This window comes from Drosophila sechellia, chromosome 2L (genome assembly GCF_004382195.2).
Source record: "Drosophila sechellia strain sech25 chromosome 2L, ASM438219v1, whole genome shotgun sequence".
Taxonomy (NCBI): domain Eukaryota; kingdom Metazoa; phylum Arthropoda; class Insecta; order Diptera; family Drosophilidae; genus Drosophila; species Drosophila sechellia.
In genome coordinates, this window is record NC_045949.1 from 3,814,842 (window position 1) to 3,838,361 (window position 23,520).

The 23,520-nt window shown below is 42.0% G+C and overlaps 1 protein-coding gene across 6 annotated transcripts; it reads right to left on the minus strand.

Annotated features, from left to right (window-relative positions):
* Nucleotides 1-33: 33 nt before the first annotated feature.
* On the minus strand, nucleotides 34-23,140 carry LOC6613298 (protein cappuccino). 6 transcript variants are annotated; one of them, XM_032714173.1, is made up of 10 exons: nucleotides 22,620-23,140; nucleotides 20,259-20,601; nucleotides 16,469-16,825; nucleotides 14,033-14,605; nucleotides 11,133-11,615; nucleotides 6,176-6,348; nucleotides 1,818-2,664; nucleotides 753-1,763; nucleotides 391-694; nucleotides 34-328 (listed from the first exon to the last, which is right to left on the minus strand). In XM_032714173.1, the coding sequence occupies exons 2-10, from the start codon at nucleotides 20,584-20,586 to the stop codon at nucleotides 211-213; spliced, it is 4,194 nt and encodes a 1,397-aa protein (XP_032570064.1). In that variant the 5' UTR covers nucleotides 20,587-20,601; nucleotides 22,620-23,140; the 3' UTR covers nucleotides 34-210. The 6 variants fall into 6 exon arrangements, with proteins under 6 accessions (XP_032570064.1, XP_032570060.1, XP_032570067.1 ...); XM_032714169.1 differs by having other exon boundaries at nucleotides 22,626-23,139; XM_032714176.1 differs by lacking the exons at nucleotides 16,469-16,825; nucleotides 22,620-23,140.
* Nucleotides 23,141-23,520: the final 380 nt, after the last annotated feature.

Below are 23,520 nucleotides of genomic sequence, written 5' to 3' on the forward strand. Positions count from 1 at the left end.
ATAAAAAACATAAGCCCAAGTAAACGCAGAATGTTAAGAGCAAGAGCACATTTTATTTGTAGAGCCACAGCGCCTGCATTCAAAGAGTTTATACAATTTGGTAACTTAACAATTAGTGGAGACTACATCCATGTAACGAGAAGTTTGCTGAGCAATGGTGTAATAAAAAGCAACTATAAATACAAAATATATTCAATCGAGGCTAGTGAACTAGTTCTTGCTGCGCCTCATCAGCATGCGCTCCTTCAGCGAAATCCGTCCGGACTTCTCCACCTTGGTGGACACGTTGCGACGTGATTCGATTTGGGCCTGCTTCGATTTCTTCATTCTGGAAATGTGGAAGGAAAGCTGGTCAATCTCGCTGGTAAGTAGACTGCTGCGATTGCTTACAATTCATTTAGGAGACTGGTGATCTCCTTCTTCCAAATGTCCTTGAAATCATTGGTGAAATTCGTCCAGTACTCGAAGAACTGGTCGGGGGTGCACTGGGCCAACGTTAGGGTGCAGGCTTTGGGTGAGAAGTGGTAGAAGCGCATGGTCTCCAGAAAGAGATCGCGACACTCGTCGAGGGATTGATGCAGCTTCGCCATCGACTTGTCCGCCCCCTCCACGAACTCCTCCATTTTGGACTTGAAGGGCTCCATGATCTCGGGTCGCGAGGCGGCCAGAACTTTGGCCGTCGTCCTCTTGCAACCTAAAGGAGAAAACCATTGATTAAGTGATTGCGAGGGAAATGAGCGCTCTAGACTGACCCAAGAACTTCTTGTTGAGATCGAAGATCTGCTGCTGCACCTCCTCGAAGTCCATTTGTGCGGCTCTCTCCACGTCGGCTGGCTCTGGGATGGGCAAGCGGATCTCCAGGGGATGCACTCCCTCCTTTCGTCGCTGCGCAATGTAGGTGCGCACAATGAAATGGAGCAAGGTGGTGTGCGATTCCTTGGACTTGACATCCTTCAGCTTGCCCAGAATATCCAGATTAAAGCCATCCGCTTGTCCGCGCTGCCGGTTGCCGCCGTTCATATAGTTGCCCAGCGTAAGGATGATGGAGAAGACCAGCTTCAAATCCTCGCTCTCGATCAATTGCTGCGATAGCTGGGACACCGTTTCCAGCTTTCGAACCAACAGCGTTACGGACTCCTCGAATTCCGCCTGGAAGACAATGCAGGAAATCCTCTCGCTGGCCATGGAAATCAGGGATATGTCCAGCAGGAACTGTTCGGGATGATCGAGCGGAATGTCGCCGCCCGCTGCCTCCTTGATCCTCTGCAGCTCATCCTCAGTCGCCTGAATGTTGCTCATGTGCTGCAGGGCCTCCAAACTGACCACCGATGTGTCTATGTGGTAGATAGCATGCTCGATTTCGCTGGACGGCACATGCAAACTCCGCCAGATAATGCCCACATTTCGCGATCTCTCGGGATCGAGTACCTTGATGGACTTGGCTCGCTTGACCTTCAGCTCCTTGGGCTTGCTAACGGGGGCAATGGCTTGGCGGGAAAAGAGCTCCGTGAACTCATCGATATTATCCAGTGGCGTTTCCTCGATCTCCGTCCAGATCTCCTTGGTGGCCGGTGGCGCTGTGGGCGGAGCATCTCCACCATTCGCAGCCGGAGGCTCATCGGGTGAGCTCCCGCTGTTCTCCGTGCTGTCCGTGGAATTGGCCACCGACGGGGGGCGTGGCGCAGGCGGCGCACTCGTCACTATCCGTGTCCAATATAAAGGACGCATTGGCTTCGGCGGGTTAACTGCACTCTTGCGCATGGCTGGAAAAATATTAGTTGTTATTTGAATGTAGTTATATTTTGGGGCTCACTCACTATTTGTGCGATGGAACCAATTGCCCTCGGCGGGATCGGGCAGTGGAGCGGGTGAGATCGTAGTCTTGGAGGGGGATGCACCCAGGGGTGGTGGTGGAGGCGGTATGCCGCTGCCTCCTTGAATGGGTGCGGGTGGAGGCGGTGGCGGGGCACTACCACTGCCCGGAGGCGGGGGTGGCGGCGGTGGTGGTGCTCCATAGTTGGCCAGTGGCGGAGGAGGTGGTGGTGGTGGTGGAGGAGGAGGCGCATCAAAGGCGGGCGGCGGCGGAGGAGGTGGCGGAGGCGGCGGGGCAACGGCATGTGGCTTATCCCCATCTTCCTTTAAACTTTCGTTATCGGACACTTTCGCCGAGAATTGGCCGCACTTGCAGGTGCCCCCACAATCTTCGCTTTCCGTTTGAGTTTCCGCATCCGTAAAGCTCTTCACACCGTCCTCCGCTCCGGTCTTGTTGTATTCATAAACTGTCGCCTCACTGGCATTCAGCAGCTCCGTGAGATTCACACATCTCTTCGATGGACGACGCGGTGGTTCATCCACGCTGCTCAGCAGCTCGTTTACCACCGCATGAACTTCGGCCAACGTCGAGCAGTTGAGGAGACGCTTCTTGAGGATCTGCTGCAGGGTTTTCTGATTGTCCGAGGAGGCTGTGGATGAGGTGGCAATGGTTGCCAAAGAACCTGCCAACCCACCTGCTCCCACGGACGCCAGGGATGCGCACTCCAGCGCTCGAATGCCGGATGGTGTGCTGGAAAAAGGCCAGGCCGCCACCTTGTCCAGCTTGCCAGGGGTCAGCGGCAACGAGGTGGTCGGCTGCTCCGTGTGCGTCCATTGGTACATTTCATAGGGCTGAAGATTGAAGAAGAAAACACTTTATTAATACTAAGCAATCCAAATGAGACTCTTTTGATTTAGACAATATCAATTTGATATTGTACTTCAACAGTACACCTATTCCCCACATATACATCCAATAATTTCTAATTGCCAGTCAAGGGGGACAGAAAGTAAGGCGAAAGAGACAGCTGGTAGCGCGGAGAAAGAGACGGCAAGTGGTCTCGAGTGTGCGACAAGCGAGTAAACTTAAAAGCACCTAAGTTGGCCTAAGTTCGCTTTATTTTCTGCCATCTTCCTGTACTTTCTGTGCATGGAAAACTCCTTTGATTTTGATGGCGACTTTTCAGTCCCACAGTGGGAATTGTCTTTTCTTGTTGTCAAGTTTTGAAGGAAAATGGTGTCAACATTAGTATGGCACAACGGGTAAAATATATGGAAAGTGCATGTTGAAATTATCTTTTAATAATCTCTGAAAGACTCCCAACTCTATTCGAAATGAGTAAAATGAAAATAGCAATTTAATTATGCTTAATCAAACTCATAGATACGCACTTACACTTTCAGGCAGCCACGTTGTGCTAATCAATCAGAGATCTGAGAACTTGACAAATGCAACTGATGTGCAACATTCTGTCCCGACACCATATCCAATATACCCAGCAAGGAGTTTATCCTCAAGGAGTGGGTGGGCCAGAGTCAAGTTTATCGCACTTTACACCATTTGTGCCCAAGTGTTTGCCAGCAATTTGCATGTTGTTTGCACATTTTAAAGAACCGAGTAACCCAAGGAACCCACAAGCAGCTGGAGGAGTGCAACCCAACATTCCCAAAACTAAAAAAATGAAAAATAAACCAAAATCTAACCATAAAAACCCACATGAAGGTGCGGAAAAGTACGCAAAGTGCTGAGTGCAAGGATATTTTTTTGTATTTTATATTAGCAGTTGGTCTAGAACTAAAAAACTGTGCCCAGGTGACCCAATAGCTTAAGGATTTGCTATGTTGGCCACATGAAATAAGCTAAAAAACAATGCTTGTATGCTACAGTTTGAAGAGGATTACACCGAATAAGTTTTATTTATTATTTATTTGGTTTTACCACTTAATAAGAGATTAAAACACACTTTCGGCCGGCGCTACAGTTTGGTTGTTTCCCAATTCCCACTTAATTACCAGCAACATCATCATCGATTCCATTCACTCTAATCCCAAACAGCCACTCTATACATCTGGCATATATACACATGTGCTATATAGATATATCTATAATATATGTATAAACAATCCAACACGCGTACGCACACACGCAAACTAGCAAAGCAATAAACACATTGCACATTCAAATCCAGTTTGCTCATTTCTGCATCAAAGTTTGGTTTGTTCCGGCTGAACCTAAAGAATAATACCAGTCGATTGGAATGGGAAAAACTTTCGACTGCCAGTAATAAAAACGCACAAACTTTCAATGAGCTGCAGCAACAATAATACGGGAAAACAGAAGGGACTGTGGTAAAAAAAATTGTATCTAAGGGTACAGTAAACACAGGGAAAAGAACCAATCCACTGGGTTTAGGAAAATGTTGAAAAATGGGTAAAGGATTAGGAAACTATTTAAAAATGTACCTAAAAGCATGCAGCAGCAGTCGATTCTGTGATTCACGAACGTTCTAATTCTCTTTAAGCTCACATAGCGACTCAGTACTGTACAAGTGAGACCCCAGCCAAAGTTAAAGTCGAACACCGAACCTTTGACACAGCCTTTCCCCCACTTTTGCTCCCTGGTGAGCTGGCCTATTGCCCAAAAAGTTCGAACAAATTCCAGAGACGTCTCCGATGTCGTTGGACATACATATATACTACAGATATATAAATATATCTACTTGGCAGCCAGTTGAAGAAAATTCGTGATATCATAATCTTGAGCTCAAGTATCATCACATAGAAAATCACTTAACGGTGTCGTCTGCCGCCCCCATCCCCGATTTTCCCGCCCACATTTTTGGCTATATGTGTTTGTGTGTGCCATCTCTGTGTGTTTGGGCCTCTCTGGGATTTGAGGTTAAGCTGCTGTGGCTAAAACTTTTGGCCTAAACTAATTTGAGGGCTATATCTAGTGCTTCATTATTTGCGGTGGCTTTTGGTTGTTGTACGTTCCTGGTTGTTGCTTGCTTGTTCGCCGGTTGTTGTCGTTGTTCCTGTCGCTTGTGTTGTTCCTGCTGTCGCCTGTCTAATAACACTTAACTGGGTCTCGGTTTACAGCCCTCGAAATGGAAATGGGGCCAGCTTCTTGGGCCTCTTTCTGCTGGGCAATTAAAGCCTTCCGCCTTTTTCCCAAACTGCTTGTTTATTTAGCTTTCTGGTCAAGAGCAGTGCTAAATGCTAAATGCTAAATGGTAAATGGTAAATGGCCGGCTAAACTGCGCCCGATGATATAGCCAACTATTATGGAGTCCATTAGGCCCGGCAGATGAAGATGACCATCGCCAAATGGTTGCCAAAGAGTTGGACAAAGAAGGAGTGGATAAGAAGGAAGCTGGTATTCCAGTAGCGTGATATTATAGGGCTCGCATTTCACAATGCACTGCGAAAATTTGTCGCGAATATTTTAAACTTTATACTAAACTATCTTCATTCTTTTACGCAGCATTTTCTCGCAGTGTCCCGTTTTGGTTTCATAATTTCGCATGCAGCAAAACAACAAAATCAACAGCGAAAGCGTAAAATTGTTAATGCTGGCAAAGAGAACTTGGCTTTTGATAGTTGACGGCTGCCGACTGTAAAGTTTTAACAAGTTCTGACACTTGCAGGCGGGGGCGCATTGGGGGCGTGGCCGGCCTGGGCTAGATGAACAACCGCTGTAGCTCGGTTAAATAAAGTGCATCGAAGGCCTGCTCTTGCCTTTTATTTTATTTCTTTCCCCCCTTTTTTTTTTTGCAATGGAATTGCTAATTTCCGGGCACAACTTTGCGGTTCAGTTTAGCACAACTTTTCGCAGTAACTTCGACGAGCCAACGACGAGTTGGACAACGCTGCGTATGAGTAACATTATGCAGAAAGGCCATAAGTTGAAGGGCTCCAGCGCCCAACAGGCCTCGGGCCAAATCCGGACCATCAGAGCACTGTCAGAATTAGCCAGATTAAAAAAAAAACTTTAAATTCTACAGAAATTCGTGTTGAATAAACCAATTATCAAGCAGAAATGGATTGGTGCATTCTAGCATTTTAACTATCTGTTTTGGCTGCTTTTTCTTACAGTGTCGCAGCGACAGTCATTATCAATAGTTTTTCCTGAAACGCTAATGACTTGAAAGTTAGTTTAGCCGCCCCCTTGATCTGCAAACCCTTTAACCAGATTATCCATCCCTTTGGCCCCGTTCAAACCCGCCGTCCAACGCGCAGTCATCATTTCCGGCCAAGCCGTGGCAACTTCCGCCCTGTTAGCACCCTTTAGTTAGGAACTAGGTGCACCCCCTTCCCGGGAGAGATGACCAATTTCCGGGGAATAAAAGTGCATTGAACTCACGCTAAATCCGCAATCCAAGTGCTCATTGGAGATCTGCTTAAGGACGCCGACATATTTGAGATTATTGCAGAACTGCAGCGCCAGAGTATTAAATAATTCCTGATTAGCATCTCCGCTCGAACTCTTCGGGTTGCTCTGCATCGTTGAGATTAGCCATTTTATTAGCATTTGACCTGAAAAGTAGAGAAAAAACAGTTGTAACTGAATGAAATAACTATGAACACAGCTGGTCCACTTACTCACTCGTTTTCTCTTGTAAAAGAAAACTTGGAGCCCCTAACCGATGAGATTTATGGGTAGGCGACGCTTTGGGGTGAAGTAAGTCCCAAGCGAAGAAACCCAAAAAATGTGGAATAAATAATTTTCTGGCGAAAATGCCAGACAGCCAACTGGCCGGAAAATAATCCCTATCGACGTGGACAAACAAACAGATACTCTACGAATTTGCTTGCCAAAAAATATCTTATTTTGTAACTTTGATATCGCAAAAATCAATTTAATATTCTGTCTTTCTTGACAGAAAGTCATAAAGTCGTGTGACTAACGCCGCGATAAGATAAGTGACTCAAAAAGAGTTGCCTTTCAAGTGATGCATTTGTTTATTGCTTAATAACTGCAAGTTACCAACTGTTCTGCTGTTAAGAACATAAGATGTGTAAAATATTTAAGTGCCTTATAGATTTTGGCATAACAAAGGGACCAACCAAACAAACTTTCTGAGGCCAAACAACAAAATAAAACTTACGCTGGCTGTCAGCGTGTGAGTGGTTAACGGTTTGCAGGAGCAGCAGGAGCAGATGTTTTGGGTCAGAGGTCGGGATCTCGAGCAGGTCAACGCGCATCCGTTGGATGCGTAGGCTAATTCCAGCGACATCAGGTGCGACATCCTCGCTCTCCGCTTTGCCCCGGGAAAATCGAGTTTTCTGCGCCCGCCGGGCGGCCAACGACATTAGCTGAAGATAATACGGCGGTAGATTGGCAACATCCTCCTGGGAATGCCATAGTGTTTCCGATGCAAATTCACACTCTTCCGATGGCTGCCTGGCCAGCAGGGAACACCAAACGTTGCTCAAAGCACTGGACATATATATTATCTTCCAGAACAAAAAAGCCAGCAATTTCTTCGTCTAAAATCAAACCTAAACTGCCTGCGCGAATTCAGCGCTGTGTTTTGTATGATTAGCGCAAAAAAATTGAAAGGTTGTTAAAACTTATCAACATTATCAACGCCTTGAACATGACAACTGAGGCACTCTCAGCAATCAGCACCCTGATCAGCTCTAAATATACACCGCAGATCAAACTAAAAATAGCAATTAAAAGTGATATCAACATTAATTTTTTTAAATAAATTTTACTACAATTTTGAGGTCAATTAAAAAGCAAAGCTATTGCTTATAATATACATATTTTTGGCAAAAGTAAAGTGAGTTCTTTAGTCTACTTCAATACTTTCAGTGTATCGATAAGACTGCAGTTCTATAGCGAGACCACTAGACAAATAAAGTGATACTATTTGGCCCTGAGAAGGTCGCTGCTTTAATCAGCCATGGTTAATTTTTTGATAGGGTGTCTTTTTTTACAAAGTTAGTACGATGATTTCGATTGAATCATTGTGCCTAAATTTACGCATTTCGCAAACTGAGAAGCACCTCACTTTGCAGCATTATTTCATGTCATTATTTTGGTTAATCATCGGGTTCAATTTCCACAAAACCTAACCTGATTCAAACAAGTACTTCACATTTCTATAAATGTTTTGGTTTTTCAAGGGCTTTATCTTTTAATAGCTCTCACCGCTTGTTCAAGTGCTGCTTTAGTTGAGCCAGCAGATAACAAATAAAAGGCGACTAATAAGGTCTGCGAAAATCAAATCAATTTGATAGAACGCAACGATAGAATCGTGTGACGCACAAATGCACTGTGTTTACTTGGACAATTAGATCCATATGAATTAAAATGGTCATAGGACCTTATTTACAAGTTAAGATACACCACATGCCAAGTTGATGCAGGGGATTGTCATTTAGATGCCGATGATGGGATGTCATCGTCCTGTGGGGCAAAGCAGGAGGAAGTGCCAGATTAGCTGGTCACCGGAGCTGGATCTGCTCCACATCCTCATCCTCATCAGCAGGAGGTATCTGTGTGGTGGCCGTTTTTGTTGCTCCTCCTCTAAATGTCGTTGTTTTCTATTGTTGTTGAGCTTGGCCTTTATTGCTGGCACCATAGCGGCGTTGTGGCAAACGGGTTTCGAGTTTTGATGAAAACTGCGCCACCGACGATGCACAACAAATTTGCATAACTGCTTGCCAGGCGAATGCAACAAACGTACACCGAAAAAAAAGAATTTAGTTGCTTCTTTTTAAACCATTTTTGCGAAAAATACTTCTTAGTTGTTCATTTTCTGAAATAGATTTGCATTTCTTTCGGTGTAAGGTGGTGGTGGTAGCTTGGGGGCGGGTTAGAAGTGGGTGGCACGTTGGGTAGCAGCGGTTTTTGGCGCCTCACGCATGCATGCGTTGCATTCATCAACGGCATAGTGGCGCTCGCTTCTTCATTCCGACAAACAAAACGGATGAGAACGTAACGATGCCAGGAAACCACAGGGCAGAACGCGAAATGAAGCATTGAGGATGCCGCATGGAGTGGGTTAAAGCGACTCCAAAGATACCCAGGTATAGCATTAGTTAGGGCATGGTTAAAAATTGAAATTAATAGTTAGAACTAAAGCAGAGGTTAACCATCAAAGCAACGTCTGTCTTAAGTTCCGTCCGTCAGCTAGTAAATTCTCAAGTTCAAAAGAAGTAGCTGCTTTTAACTATTCAAGCAAATTAAAGCTAGTACAAGTGTAAAGGTAATATTAACAGTATTTAATGCTCACTACAATATTCCGGTTATTACAAGGTTTTTAGCTCAAAGGAAGTGAGCTATGATGGAAGCCCAAAATATTGTTTCATAACGCTTTGGGCGAAAACATTGTTGTCCATACTAGGTGGCAGGAAAGCTCCTTAAAGTCGCCCCTTTTGCCATCCAGTGATGGCCCCCATCCCGGCCAGAATCACTTCATCCGAGCGAAGCTGGCGAACGTGATGTTGTCGGGCATATAAATCAGATTTTTCGACCAAGAGCGGCGACGGACGTTGCCTGATGAAAAGTCGCGACAAACAGCTTCTGCAGTTATCTCCCGTCCATCCCGAATTTTCCCAGTCCATCCCATCTTCTCGAAAAGCCACGAAGAATTGATGGCCACTTCAGAGACAATGACGTCGACGCTGAAAACGCGAAAAAGCAAGAGGTGCACAGAGAAACATTTTTGAAGCTTGCAAAGGGATAAAGTCAGCTTTAAAAAAAAACAAGTGCCTGAATTCAAAGAAAAGATTTAGTATAGGAATACAGTCGTGGGAAATATGAATCAAGCTAAGAATTTTGAGATGAAGTATTTTCTCTCAGTGCAGCCAATTGCGTGACCAGCCCCACTCGTTTTTTCCTAGCCCCCTGATGCTGCAGCTTCACTTCTTCTTCGCTTGTTTGCCCAGCGAGGCGTTAAAATGTTTGTTTGCATTAATTTGCAGCAGACGACAACGGGCGTTGTGGATGTGGATGAGGATGATGATGATGGCGGAGGATCAGGATCCCCGGGTGCCGAAAAGCGGGAGGCTGACAACGATGAGCTTACCAATTAGCGCCTTTTGTGCCGCAAAACACCCAGCGACCCCCCGCCCGCGCACATCGATGGGCGTGGCATGTGTCAAAAACTGCGCCTTCAAAATGCCCGCGATGTGTTTGAAGCGAAAGTTTTCAGGCTTTTCACTTTGCCATTTTTGGGTGTGCTGATGATTTTTGGAAATAGTTTCGACTGAAAATTCGCAGTCGGAATTCTCAAAATCGCAACAATGTGAGACAAGAGGAATATTATTCACAGTAAATATACGAAATTAGGAACTTTTAGGCGACAGTTAAGTTAATTACAGTATGCATTCGATGGAAATGACTTATATTTTGCACAGCCAAACTAACAATATCTAGATAATCAGTGCGCCATTTTAATGTTTAAATTTAAGTTTAATTACTGAGCGACTACTGTATCGACACATTTCCTTACATGTGCTAAAATTCCACAGATTTTCAGTCTTGGGAGACGAATTTAAAGCCATTCCCCGAAAATATGCCACACATTTTCGGGTGAAACTAGAATGGAATATAGAATCTATATGCGTAGGCACTTCAAACACTTGCGAAAATGTTAACCTGGCAAGTTTCGCCCTCTCCTCTATTGACATACAAAATTTCCCAATTATGCAATCATTCAACTTGATTTGGCTTGCTTTTCTTGACTGATTTTCAGAGGGAAAATTGCAAGCGGTGCGGGCGGAAAAGTCTGCTGGAGCTGAAGCAGGCAAATTAATTGTTAACTTTAAGCAAACAACAAACGCAATCAAACGTGGAGCACCGGCAGAAAAAAAAAATTTGCTGAAAGGAAAGAAAAACGGAAAGGGAAATAAAATTAAATGTTTCCCGAGAAACGACACAAAAGGCAAACAGTAAATGCGCAGAAATCGCTGGGGTTACCTTTATATTTCCCCCGCCGAAATCCGTTTCCCACCCTTTATTTTTAGTTTTCCTCGATATTCCTGCCTTTGGCATCGCTTCACTGAAGTCGCAGATTGAAGCATAAAGCTCAGCTCAAAAATCGAGAGTACTGTGTTAATACTCTAAAAGATTTTCCGCGAACGAAATGAAAAGCAGCATCAACTTAAAATTGAATTGCGAAAATTTAAGGAGGTGGATCCGACTATTTCAAGCATTTATATTAAAATCTTTAGGTATATCTGATTGTAGGCATGGTTTCCACTCTCACAAAATTACAGTATATGTTTAAAAATCTTTGGAACTTCTGATCTTAACCAACTCGCAACTTCAGAGTATTTAAGCACGAATATTTTGACAAACTTACCTTCGAACTTTTCATATGCAGCGAAGCTTAACTTTTCCGGTACATAAGATGAGCCGCGTCGCGAACCAGCTCCCCCGGCCACGCCCCCCGCCGCACCGCCCACGGCGATTTCGGGCGGCAGGGTTGCCAACGTCAGCGATGAAGAACATGGAGTGGCCAAGAGGGTGGTCTCGTCACTGGTGGGGCACAAATTCGGGGGATTCGAGCTATTATTGCCCGCCGAAGACTTCTCGACCGTGAAGCTGGCGACCTTCTTTAGCACATTGCTTGACAAAAGGGGCGTGGTGGGCGTGCCGAAGCCGGGCGGCGGCGGTGGGAGTGGCAGGGGCACTGTGTCATCCTCAACATTTTCGGAGGCTGCAGAATTCGTTTGAGACTGCACAGGTGTTTGAGATGATTTAAACGAAATTATAACAGTTGATTGCGTTTCCAGCGACGGCGAGGATGTTGTAGCCCCCAAAGGTCCTGCAGGTCCTGTGACTCCTGCAAAACGAAAGAACGAACGAATGAATGAATGAATGACGAGGCAACGGCATTAGCTGGATAAATTTGTATAGAAATTCCCTTGCTGCTTAAATCAGTGAAAAATTGAGGATAAATGTATTCCTGCCAGCGCATAAGTCACTTCCCATAATTACTGGTTAAATTATAGAATGTTCGGCAAACATTTGCCAAACATTTATCATTCCCGCTGGCGGTGCGGGTAAATCGATGAAAACTCGGAATTGTTTGGCATTAAAAAGAAAAAAAAAAAGAATGCAAAGCTTAAAGAGTGCCTGTATTCATTTATTTCATTTTAAATTTAAGTGCTTCAAACTTATTGTAATAAAATGTATGTAAGCTGTGCTAGGCAAACTCAACCCCTTGAAAATTAAATTTAATCTGGGACACTTAATACCTAATTACTAATTAAGCCTTTTCTAATGAGTTATGTATATAAGGGTTTTCTGTTTCTTGCTCATTAACAATCCTCCAGCTCTCAAATATGCCCAACATCATGCCAATCTACAAATTCATTAAATTCATTCATTAAATCGAAATTCATGTTTGTAGCTTCATAAAACATTGCGTACACCCCCCGAAAAGTAAACATATAATTTTTCTAGTGCATTAAATCTTTGCCGGTATCCTTGATTTTGTGTAGCAAATTTATATGGTCCCTCCACTCCGATTGAGTAGACCCTGTGGAGCCTTTATCACGGCCCATCATCATTGACTGTGCACCCAAGTGGGTTGGGCTGTCCGCCTCCATTTCCCGCCCGCTCTTCGATTTGGCGGATAAGTCCCGCGTGCATCATTCTATATAACATGATTTAATTAAAATTTAAACTTTCTTTTTTTTTTGGGATTTTCGGTGCCTCCCTGCGGAGCCACAATGGGGAATCAAAAAAATAAAAAAAAAGTAAAGAAGTAGGGGAAAAGGAAACTGAAGCTGAGCCTGAAGCGCCAGCTTCCGGCCAACATTTTGTAAACAATGAAGACGTGTTTGAAATTTTTAAGTTTTTACAAATGTTTTTTTCGTGTTGGTACGTAGTGTTTTTTTCCGGGCTATATGGAGTATATGGGTACGATGTGGCAGAAGGCCGGAAAAAGCAGCGAACCATGCGCGCTTTTGTTTATTTTTTGTTTATCGAGCTGAGCGAGTTGGGCCAACGCAATTAGGTGAATTGTGGTGGGCAGGGGCGGGGAATTCTGGGAGTTTCGGGGGCAATTATGTATTTAAAATATCATGTGGGGGGCAGAGGAAAACGAGTCCTTGCATAAATGTGCCAATAATTACTTTCGGGTCCCTGCTTGTTTTTATTCAATCTTTTTTTCTACAAGCATTCTCTCGCGCTTTTTTTGTGTTTTCAAAAGCGTCGCTGATCGGATCAGTTCGGAAAACAAAGAGTTGGTTGCGGAAAAGGGGAAAATGGACTGGCTGCTACATGAGTTAATTAAAAAACTTTGCATTCATGTCCAAGGGCAACACCTTTTCTTCCTGCGGTTGTCTTTGCTCAAAGGAGCTTTCTAGAGAAGTAAGAGTCGCATTACATACAATTACTTTATATTTTGTTTAATTGTGCAAATCAAACTCTTTATTTAAATTTGAAATTTTTTTATTTTTATTTTTAAGAAGTATTTAGGTGTAGCCTCTTTTTCATTTGCTATCACCTCCGAAGGGGCAAAGGGTACTTCAATTTCGAGAGGAGCAACAAACACTCAAAACTACAGTTTGACAAGCACTTATGTGCGACTCGTGTTTACCTTTGAAATTGGCGCAGAGCCGGAATAAGCAACAATCTGCACAAAAAAAGGGACAAGCTTTTAGACAGGTTTCCCTCTTCCTTTTTTTTTTTGGCTGAAGGACCACTTTCTGGAGCACACATATGGCTACAAGTGGGGGCCAACAAAATGGGTAGATTGGCAATTTTAAAGGGCACAAGTGTAGGACTTTATTTAAACTTAATTTTGCATTCCTATTCCCTTTGCAGCGCGATTATTGCATTTAGTTAATTAATGCGTAAGTGCTTTATGCCAATTCCTTGCACTATTGTTTTATCAGATTTTACAAAACAATGGGCATTATCCGAAATCTTTAAATGGATTTAAACACTTTGCATATTTTATGAATAGTTTAAATTGACATCTTTTGTCTGAAATAGTTTTTATTTGCCTGCTGCGAGGTCGTTAAAATTTAATTATCTGATATCCTCGGGCCAAAAAACACATGACAAACAAAGCAATTAGTTTAACTTGTTATTTACTCATCGTCACTGTTTTGTTTCAATAGGAATATTAAATTTGAATAATTTCATTTTCGGTTTTTTTCTTTTACTAATCAAAAATTAATACCTAGTAGGCACTGTATTATGCCAGCATCCAGCATCCATAGTTCTGTTGACTTGACCAATCCTTACCTGATTCATTGGGAGTGGATGATGTGACACCTGGCGGTGTTTGGCTGACAGCGGCTGTGAATCGAGACGAAAGGTTCTGTAGCTCTATCTTTTTGGCCTTGGACACGTTGAAGAGCTCTCCATTTCCCAGCGGTGAGCCCGAACCCGCTGCACAAGGCTCCATTGTGCCAGGGGTCAAGGGTGAGCCCGCTCCACTGCCCAAAACCTGGGCCAACTTCTTGCCCAGCTGGAAGGCCATGAGTTCCTCGTCCGGCGAACTTTCCGCCGGGCTATTGGGTGCTACCAAAAGTTCCGTATCGTGCAATATGGTGGCCCGATCCGCCTCCTCGACTTCCTGCAGATCATTGGCTATGCTGAGGTAGGTGACGCGAGTTAGGCTCAGGCAGGCCAACTTATCAGCTCGGCAGCGTTTCTGCAGCTCGAGCACGGCTTTTGCGGTATTCGGTGATAGGGTGTCCACCGACGTCACACTGATTTCGCTCAGTGGACGATCGCGTTTGGCTTTCGGATTATGATGCTCTTTCGCCGCTGTGTTTAGATAGTGCTTCGATATGATCAGTTCGTCCACGGGATCTGTGAATAGGGAATCATTGCTTGAACAACTCGTGCACAAGGATCTCCGATCGTAGGGATAATGGCGATGGCTTTCGTGGGCATTGTGAATATGATGGTGATGATGATGATGTTGCCTTTGACGCTGCTGCAACTCCCGATTTTGGCGCTGGGTTAGGGTATCATTCGAGGCATAACAGCACTCGTCGCTGCTGCAGTTGTGGTATTCTAGCGAGTCGGTGCAATCCAAACTGACCACGTCGTCTTTACGTTAGTTCGGTTAGCAATTAAAAGTGTTATGGCAAAGTAGAGAAATAGACAATCGAGATAGAGAAACAGACAGTTGTAGGGAAATAGATATGGTATGCAGGAAAATCAATTGAAGTTAAAAACTTAAAATTAACAAATTATTTACTTCTTTAATTGGTTATTAAAATGTCTTTCGATGACTTGCGAAGAGCTCGCTGCATAAATATTCGGAATTAAATAAAACAGTCCGCCAACTGCGACGCCAAATGATTTATGTGCCATTAATCCGCGACGGCGATGGCTCATTCACAAAAATGCGACATGTGTAAGAAATAATAATTAAACAAAAGTAAATAAACACAAGGCGCCACTGGAAGCCGAAAGAGAGCGCTTGGAACAGAAGAGAGAAACAACTGGAAAGCCGCAAAATTATGAAAATCTATATGGGAAATGGTCAAATACAAAAAGAAAAAAACAAAAAAATAGGGGGAAAAGGTGTGTGTCTGCTGCGGGGCAAATGAAAATGAAAATGAGAAAGGTTCGAGAAAATACCCCAAAAGGTAAACAAAGAAAATTGTACACAGCAGAACTCAAAAACTGGTTTCTCGCTCGCGGAGAGATGGGGGTTTCACAAACAAAAAAGTAAAATATAAAGCGTTGGCGTCAGTTGCCGTCTCCCTTTCAAAAGTAAATTGTTTAATTTGTTGTCCATTAGCAATTGAGGCAAATTGAAAACAAAACAAAAGCCGAACTGCCAAGATGAGCGCCGATAACAAAGAAAAAGGTACTCCCCTTTGCCCAGATAATAAAAGATCAGGAAAGAACACCATGTAAACACCTGTAGATTGCTAATCCGGTCATTGGCAAGGCACTTTTCCTCAAAAACAGGCACTTTTCCGCACTTTTCCACACTGCACTCGCAATTGCCCTTCTGTTCTGTGTGTTTTACATTCAACTTTTCTATTTTCCAGAGCGTTTTTCGATTTCAACATGGACCGATCTGCGCGGAAGCGAGTTCAAAGCGTTACTAACAACCAACTGGTTTGGAATTAAAACCCACTGGAAAGTCAAAAGCCGCACACCAAGCGGAGAAAGAGAGTGAGCATATAGAGAGAGAGAACCGACAGAGAAATATATATATATGTATATGCTTTTTGTTGGCGGTCTTAAGCTCGAGTTACATGAAACGAAAGCAGAGCAGAAACGTGTAAAAGATCACACGAGCTATGATCGACGACTTAAATACCTTCGATAATAAAACAAATAACAATTAACTTGGAAATCAACTAACTTGGAAATCAACTATTTAAGGTATGTACTTTAAATACTTTTCCTACTATAATTATCCAATGCGAATAGAGATCAGTAACATTTCTTCCTAACATTCCTAACATTTGATCTTAAAATAAATTACCTAAATTCTTCGATTTATAGTAATATTATTTATTTTATCTAAAATGTATTTAAGCGAATTAAGAACTCATTTAATTATTTGCTCATTCAGAATAGGGTTTCCCTTTTTCGTACCATCCATAAACCCAACATACCCAGTTCTTAAAATATTGAGGGTATTAATTAGCAAAGCAGCGACGTCGAGGGCAAAAATCGCGTGTTTTTTTCCGGCACTGAGCTTACCCGCAACCACTGTAGCCGATGGATTTGCCTCAGTTGTTTCGGAAAAGAGCTGCTCAATGAACGCACAGTGGTCATCGTTGGTGGTTTTCTCAGTACGAATTTTTCTCGGTTTCGGTGGGGGTATCGGTGGGGGTTGTGGGGCTATTCGTCTCTTTCGCGGCTGCTTGGTTAGTGGAGGGGGCGTGTTCTGAACGCTTTCCTTCTCTCGCGCTAAAATCCTTTGGGATTCCTCCTCATCGCGCTTATTATCGTACTGAAGCTGTAGCTGACAAAGTTGGCCCAAACTCAAACTGCAACGATCCTCACTTTCGACTGGAGTTTGGAGCTGCCTTCTTAGCCTCGGTGGTTTCGCAGGCGCTTTACAAAAAACAATGTCAGTTTGCATACTTTTGGTCTGCATTGTTGAATTCTAGTATGTTTCGTTGACATATGTGGTTGCTAAACTCTCTTCAAATGAATTATATAATTTTCTAACTCTATGTTTTAAGTTAATGAGTTCTAAAATCATTTTACATCACATTCATGGCTCTAATGGAGATATAGAAATTTCGAAGAATTTTGAATGGTTTTACACAAATGTTCAAACAGCCTGACAAATCTGATAAATGCTACTAGGGTTAGGCTACGTTTTAGCTTTAGTCAGACGTTTAATTAAAGTCACAGAAATGTACTTATTAATCCAATGGCATATTGACTTATTTTACCAAACTAATTGGCCCTACACATTCGACATGCAGATCAATAAAATGTCATTTGGAGCTCCCAAAAGTATGCAAACAATTTTCGCTTTGAATGCTGGGTACTTAAAACGCTCAATTATTGCAACATTATAAACAAATTGTAAACAACATTAAGCAGTTGTTAAAACTACACACATAGACAGGCAGGAAGGCATGGTGGATGAGTTAGTTTACAACTTTACATGGAAATGTACAAGCGAAACTAATAAAACTAATTGCCATAAATATTAGCGGCCAGCCACGTGCCATGCCATACCAAACTTTTCCACCATAATGCCATAACGGCCATACATGTGTGTGGGTGTGTGTGTGTTGGTATTATTGTTGTGTTTGTGTTGGTGGGTGTGGCAGTTTAATTGAGCACGTTGCCAAAACTCCGCCAAAGGCTGCACTTTTGCCCACCCCAAAAAAAAGGAGTCCTAAGCTAAAATTCAGCGAATAGATGGCAAACCCGAGCACATCCCCAAAATTTTCATGGTTTTTCACATCTGCTCTGGGGTATTTGATTTCGTTTGTGGAGTTTTTGGATTTGATTTCTTTAAACGGGCAGAAATCGTATTTATGGCACAAGCAAATTAATTGCATACCATTTACTTTTCGATTTTGACAACATTACATCATTTTAGCTAAGCAAAACATATGTTTTTGTTGTTAAAAGGATTCGTGAGTCTCTTGAGAAACCATTTCAAATAATTCGATTTGTTCTTAGAACCACTTGGAATCATTTTGTCAAGTGTGTTACCGTACAGGGTACACATTGTGGTCGAAAGGGAAGCTTTGGCAGTACTTTATTCCTTGAGCCTTATGCGATTTTCGAGGGGTTTCCTGCCCCAATCTGCACCACCTTCGAGCGCTCTTTCTTGGCCCCATGAATTATGAATTTATGCATTGAAAAAGGCCCCGAAAACAGATGGGTACGTGGGTGCGAGTGAATGAAAGGGAGAATCTCCAGAGCTATAGCTGTATCGTGGCTCCTCGCTGAAAGGGAATTTTGGATATAGAGAGCTCCGCGGATCCTGACCCCCCCCAGTTCACCCGCGGCGCGGCTCGTTTAGGATTTTTCGTTGATTTGATTTTAGGCTTTGCCCCGCTGCAATGCCAAAAAGCTTCTTGCATTCGGGAGGGCTGAAGGAGGTGGTTTTGATGGAGCATCTTTTTTCCACTCTGAATTGCTTTTTGATATGCGTATCAGCCTTGAACGCGATTTTGGCATTTTTGTAAATGCGCGCGAAAAACAGAAGCAAACAAAATAGTCCATCAAAAACGGTTGGCAAGTTAGTTTGCCTCAAATTTGAATGCATTTTTAAACCGACAAAAGTTGTAAGACTACTTAAGGATTATCTAGGAAGAGGTAACTATCTCTTGCTACTAACTTTCGAACTGCTCGGTTCAGCTTAACAATAATTCCATAAATATATTACATAATTTGATAAGCCAATATATCATTTAATATAATTTATATCAAGTTATTGGCGCCCTGCCATTTGAAACTATTGTCTTCGCTAACAAGGGCATTAGGAGTTCAGCTTTTCCCAACCCTATTCCACCCATCGAAATATTTTCCCAGCTTTGAGTGATTTTATTTGGCGCTTGTTTTTCCTCCTTTTTTTTCAATTTTTTACGAGACGCCTGCAGCTTTTGAACTCGACGCGTTTTTCTTATGGCTGTTAATAGACAGCAGTGAGTTTTTGAAGTGGGTCTCTGTTTCTTCGTCCTGTTTTTGGGTTCTGTTTTGTGTTTCCCGATGCTTTTTTTGGTATATTTTCTCGCTTTTCCAGCTTTCCCAGTTTCTGAGTTATGATGGCAAACGTGCTTCTGAGCTTCTGTTTATGTTTTTGTGAGTGTGTGTTGCTTGGCCTAATATTTTTAAAGGGGGCATCTTAAAGATTTCACATGAATAACTAAAATCTATAAATTTTTGATTTCACTTTGGCAAAAAAAAAAAAGAAAGGAGCGAGGAAACAAGAGCGCGCTAAGTAAAAAATATTATTTTGCCAAGGCGAAATGCCAATAAGTTACAAGCAGCCCAAAAACTTGAGAGTTTTCGGCTTCGATGAGGGATGATAAACGTATACAAGGGCGGGGAAATCGGGGGAAGGCGGCGGAGTTGTGCAACATACAAAGGAGCCACAGCAACAGCAAAAACATCTGAGGAAAGCTGGAAAATTCGGAAGAGTGTTGGGAAGAGGAGGGGGGAGAAAAATGTAGGAAGTGCAGAAGGGTGTAGAAAATTTCATAAAAAACTTCTATGAAAAGTTTTTTTTTTTTCGCTATTTTGTTGTTGTAAAAGTTTTTCAAAAAATTCTTATTTAAACTCCGCTTCAAGTGCAATAAAGTCGAGTTGAAAAGAGTTTGATATACAGTCTGTTTTAATAATTTAATACCCACTGATAGATCACGAAATATTGTTTAAAACCGAAATTTAATTGGGATCAAAATAGAAAATTAAGTATTTTTTATAGTCAGCTATTTTCTGTTGGCATTTGTAACGAATTTTTTGGTCCGATTTTGTACTCAAAAGGTGTCAAAATCGCCATGGGCCAGTTTTGCTTTGCCGTCAGTTGGCAATTGACCTATGGATCCGAGACAGACTGCACCCTGAAGCTGTGGAGTTTCATTTTAAAACAAAAGTCTCCCAACAACTCCCAACAAAAAGTTGAAAATAAAAGAAGAGAACATTCGTAGCAACAATGGTGAAAAATAAAGTTGGCTTATTGAAAAATGCTAGGAGGAAATAAGGGGGAATAACAGTTTTTTTTACAAATAGAAAAAAACTAACAAACTTGATGCACACCGACAATGACATCCAGAATTACAACAACAAATAAAGTTGGGTTATACACAGGGGGGTCAACTATATAAATAACAACAAAGAAAAATGGCTGCACAGAGAAAAAATTATGTTTGTTAATTTATTATATGCATAGTCATAAAGTTATTTAAGTAGTATTTTATTTATTTGTTAAAAGACGCTGGAGAATTTTGTCTCGCCAAATTTAAGTGATATTTTTCTCTGTGCATTGCTAGGGGATATTTCTGAATTAACTTACGAAAATCTGCTGGCTCGGCGCTGCAATCCAGTTGTCCATGCTCCACTTCCGTTTCCGCTGCGATCCAATCGCTACTTCCGTTGCCAGCGCCCTCCAAATTGACCTCGAGACTCGATCCCATTTTCGGCGAGTGTAGGAATGCCTCGCGAATGCGCTTCTGACCCATCAAACGGCTGAGCACGCGAACTCGACTGCTCCGCCTTTCCGCGAGGGCCACGCCCACTCCGCCAGCGCCACCGCCCCCTGCGATTCCCATTCGCACTAGACTGGCGCCACCTGGCGGTGACTTCTCATCGGCGTTCGCAGCCCGATTTTGCGAATTCCCCATGTTGATGCGGTCGTGCTGCGAAGGGAGTTTAAAAATCAATTAAAAAACTTTTCAATCAGTCGCATTGTTTGCTCTGGGCTTCCAACAATTTTTTCCATTCATTTTGATCAGAAATACTCCATGAACTTTTGAAGGATTGCAAAGTGCAAATTTAAGAGAAGAAAAAAAGCGTGATTTAAAATAAGTTTATGAAATAAATTAAAGGCAAATATATGTTATATTTGAAATATCTTGGAAATAAATGGCCAAATAAAGAAAAGAAGTATATCAATTTTAATTTCAAAAATTTATATAAATGAATTGTTTTAAAGTATTTAATATTCGCCTAGTCAAACAGCTAAAATTCGTACTTTTTTGTCTACTTTCGAGCGGTAGAAACTTTTTGTTGCGAAAATGTTGCAGAAATATGAAATGAATTAGTTGCACAGGTAGCTGAAGGGGTCTGTGACGGTTGACAAAAAGTTCCTACTTTATTTGTTTGATTTCTAAAGCCAAGTTTATTTCCCGGGAATGGGGAAAAGTGGCGGTAAGATGCTTTTGCGGCCGATTTCTGTTGCTGTGTGTCAATAGTCGAATGGCACCCGAGGCCATCGAAATTGCAGGTGCATCTGAATGGGAAATCGTTGTTCTGCTCCTCATTTTCCTGCTCAACTGAAAATTGAACTTTTACTTTTTGGCAAGTTTGGACAACAGTTGCAGAAATTTCGCCCCGATAATGATCATTAAAGACAGATTTGGGGTTCTTTCACAAAAGGTAGGGGTAAAACCTTTGTTGGTCACCTTTCAGGCAATCGATTTGGTGAGATGTTCTGGCTGAATTTCATTTGTATGTTGCAAAAGTTTTCAGTTTCAAGGTTTTCAAAAATGACAAATTTCATTTAATTACAATATAACTTATATATAATGAATTAGTTGACCTTTTTGTTTTGTAAAAAAGAAAAAATTACAACAATAAATGCTCCATATAATTTTAATTGTTTGCCTCACGCCCCACTTGTTATCAATATATAGGCTTTCTTATCTCTCATTGAATAGCTAAATTTGCACGGTTGTCCACGGTTAACACCCGATAAAGTCGCCTTGATCTTTGTAGCTATCACACAATTCAAGTTCAATGACATAATATTTCGCACTTCTATTAAAATATTCTTTTTTTTATGAATCGCATAGAGTGAGAAACATAATATCAAGAGCAAAACGGAGGTAGTAAAATCTTGGGGCTCACGGATCTCTCATAAATCACAATAAAAGCAAATTAGGAATTTTTTTATCGGATGGGCCAAGAGAAGCCACCTTGGTTTTATTAGGCCTCGAAAAATGGTCGACTAATTGAAATACTCCAAGGAAAAAAAGGGAGAGGTGTTAAAAATTGTTCGCTAAAATTAATTGGCTGCAATAAATTGCTGCCTGTTGTCCGCCCACGTGACTCATTTTCAGCTGCTTGTTCCTTACTTGTTGTTCTTTCTTCCTTCAGGGATAATATTTACCGGCAGGACCTGAATTTAAATACCCTTTTTGTTAGGGATAATTGTGGAAAGCAGAATTTTCGAAATATCTGCCATACTTAGCTGGTCTGTACTTTTTTATTAAAATATAATAAATTAATTCAACATTCTATTTCAAATAATTGTATATTTAATAAATGTAATAATGATAAGCTAAGCCGTTTAATCAATCAATCCAAACTCGAAGGTTTCTAACACCCAAAAAATAATTAGTTTGCTAGGGGTCTTGGAATGTTTTTTTTTTCTTTTTCACAGCTTTTCAATGCTTTTGTCCTTCACAAAAATGAAAATTCAATTATGAGGAAAATAAAAGCATAAAGTGTAATGAGGGGATAAGCTGAGGGGGAAGTGAAACGAAGCTTCTACAAAGGAAAAGCACGTGAAACACATTTTCTTAATTGTGTCAAAAGCGCAATTTTGTGCAATTTGTGGGAAATGAAAACGAAAGTAAGGCGCACAAAAGTCCATATACACATATATACATATATAAATGAAGGTAAGGCACTAGCTTACGCATCTAAAACTCACACCCACCAGTTGAAAAGGGAGGCCTACACCAGCGATTCTCCCTCTCTTTCTTCCGGTGCAATTTGTTGGACAAATCGGTTTTTTTTTTTTTTGTCACGGGCGCGGCAAATATAAATTCTCTCTTTCACTCGTTTTTTCCCTATTTTTATTTTGATTGTGTTGCGGGGGTTTTGCGCCCCTCTGTTTCTGCTAATGCGTCAGGTTCGTGAGGTTTTCTATTTCCGGTTGTTTTCACTGGGGTTTCACTCGAAATACGGTTGATTAGTTCTACAATCCAACAATATCCGTTTCCGCAGCGCGTTTATGGCTTTTCTTTGGCGCATTATACCGCGTTATTCACTATTTAATTGCAAAGTGCAGGAAAAGCTGAAAATGCAACTGCAGCTGTCAGATGGAGTGTCACAACAAATCGGCAGCCGAAGGGAAAAACCGAGTGCCAACCAGCTGACTCACGGTCCTAGGACAACAAATACACGCTGTGGCAACACGAGGCTCCAGCGGGAAAAATCGATGGCACACTGACTGAAGACCCCGCGAAATACGAGAGCCTGTCTCAACGAGAGAGAAAACTCGGAGAACCCATTGAGTTTTCGGTTTTTCGGGGAGAGAAATAGAGAACTCGGCCTGATAACAGCTGAGCGACTGTGTTATGGTTTCGTTTGTTACTGAGCACTTTGCGGCTATGGCTGAGCTTATCAGACTTCTTAATACCCTGTCCTATGCGAGGATACAGAGGATTTAGATATATTGCTTAAATATATATTTACTGAAAGTTAGCTTAATAAGTAAAAAAGACCTAAATAAAAAGGTATTACAAAATATTAAGCAAAAATATTTTATTATCGAGCTGGATGCCTCAAATATGGGTAAAAAATATTTAGGAATATTATATTATTATATC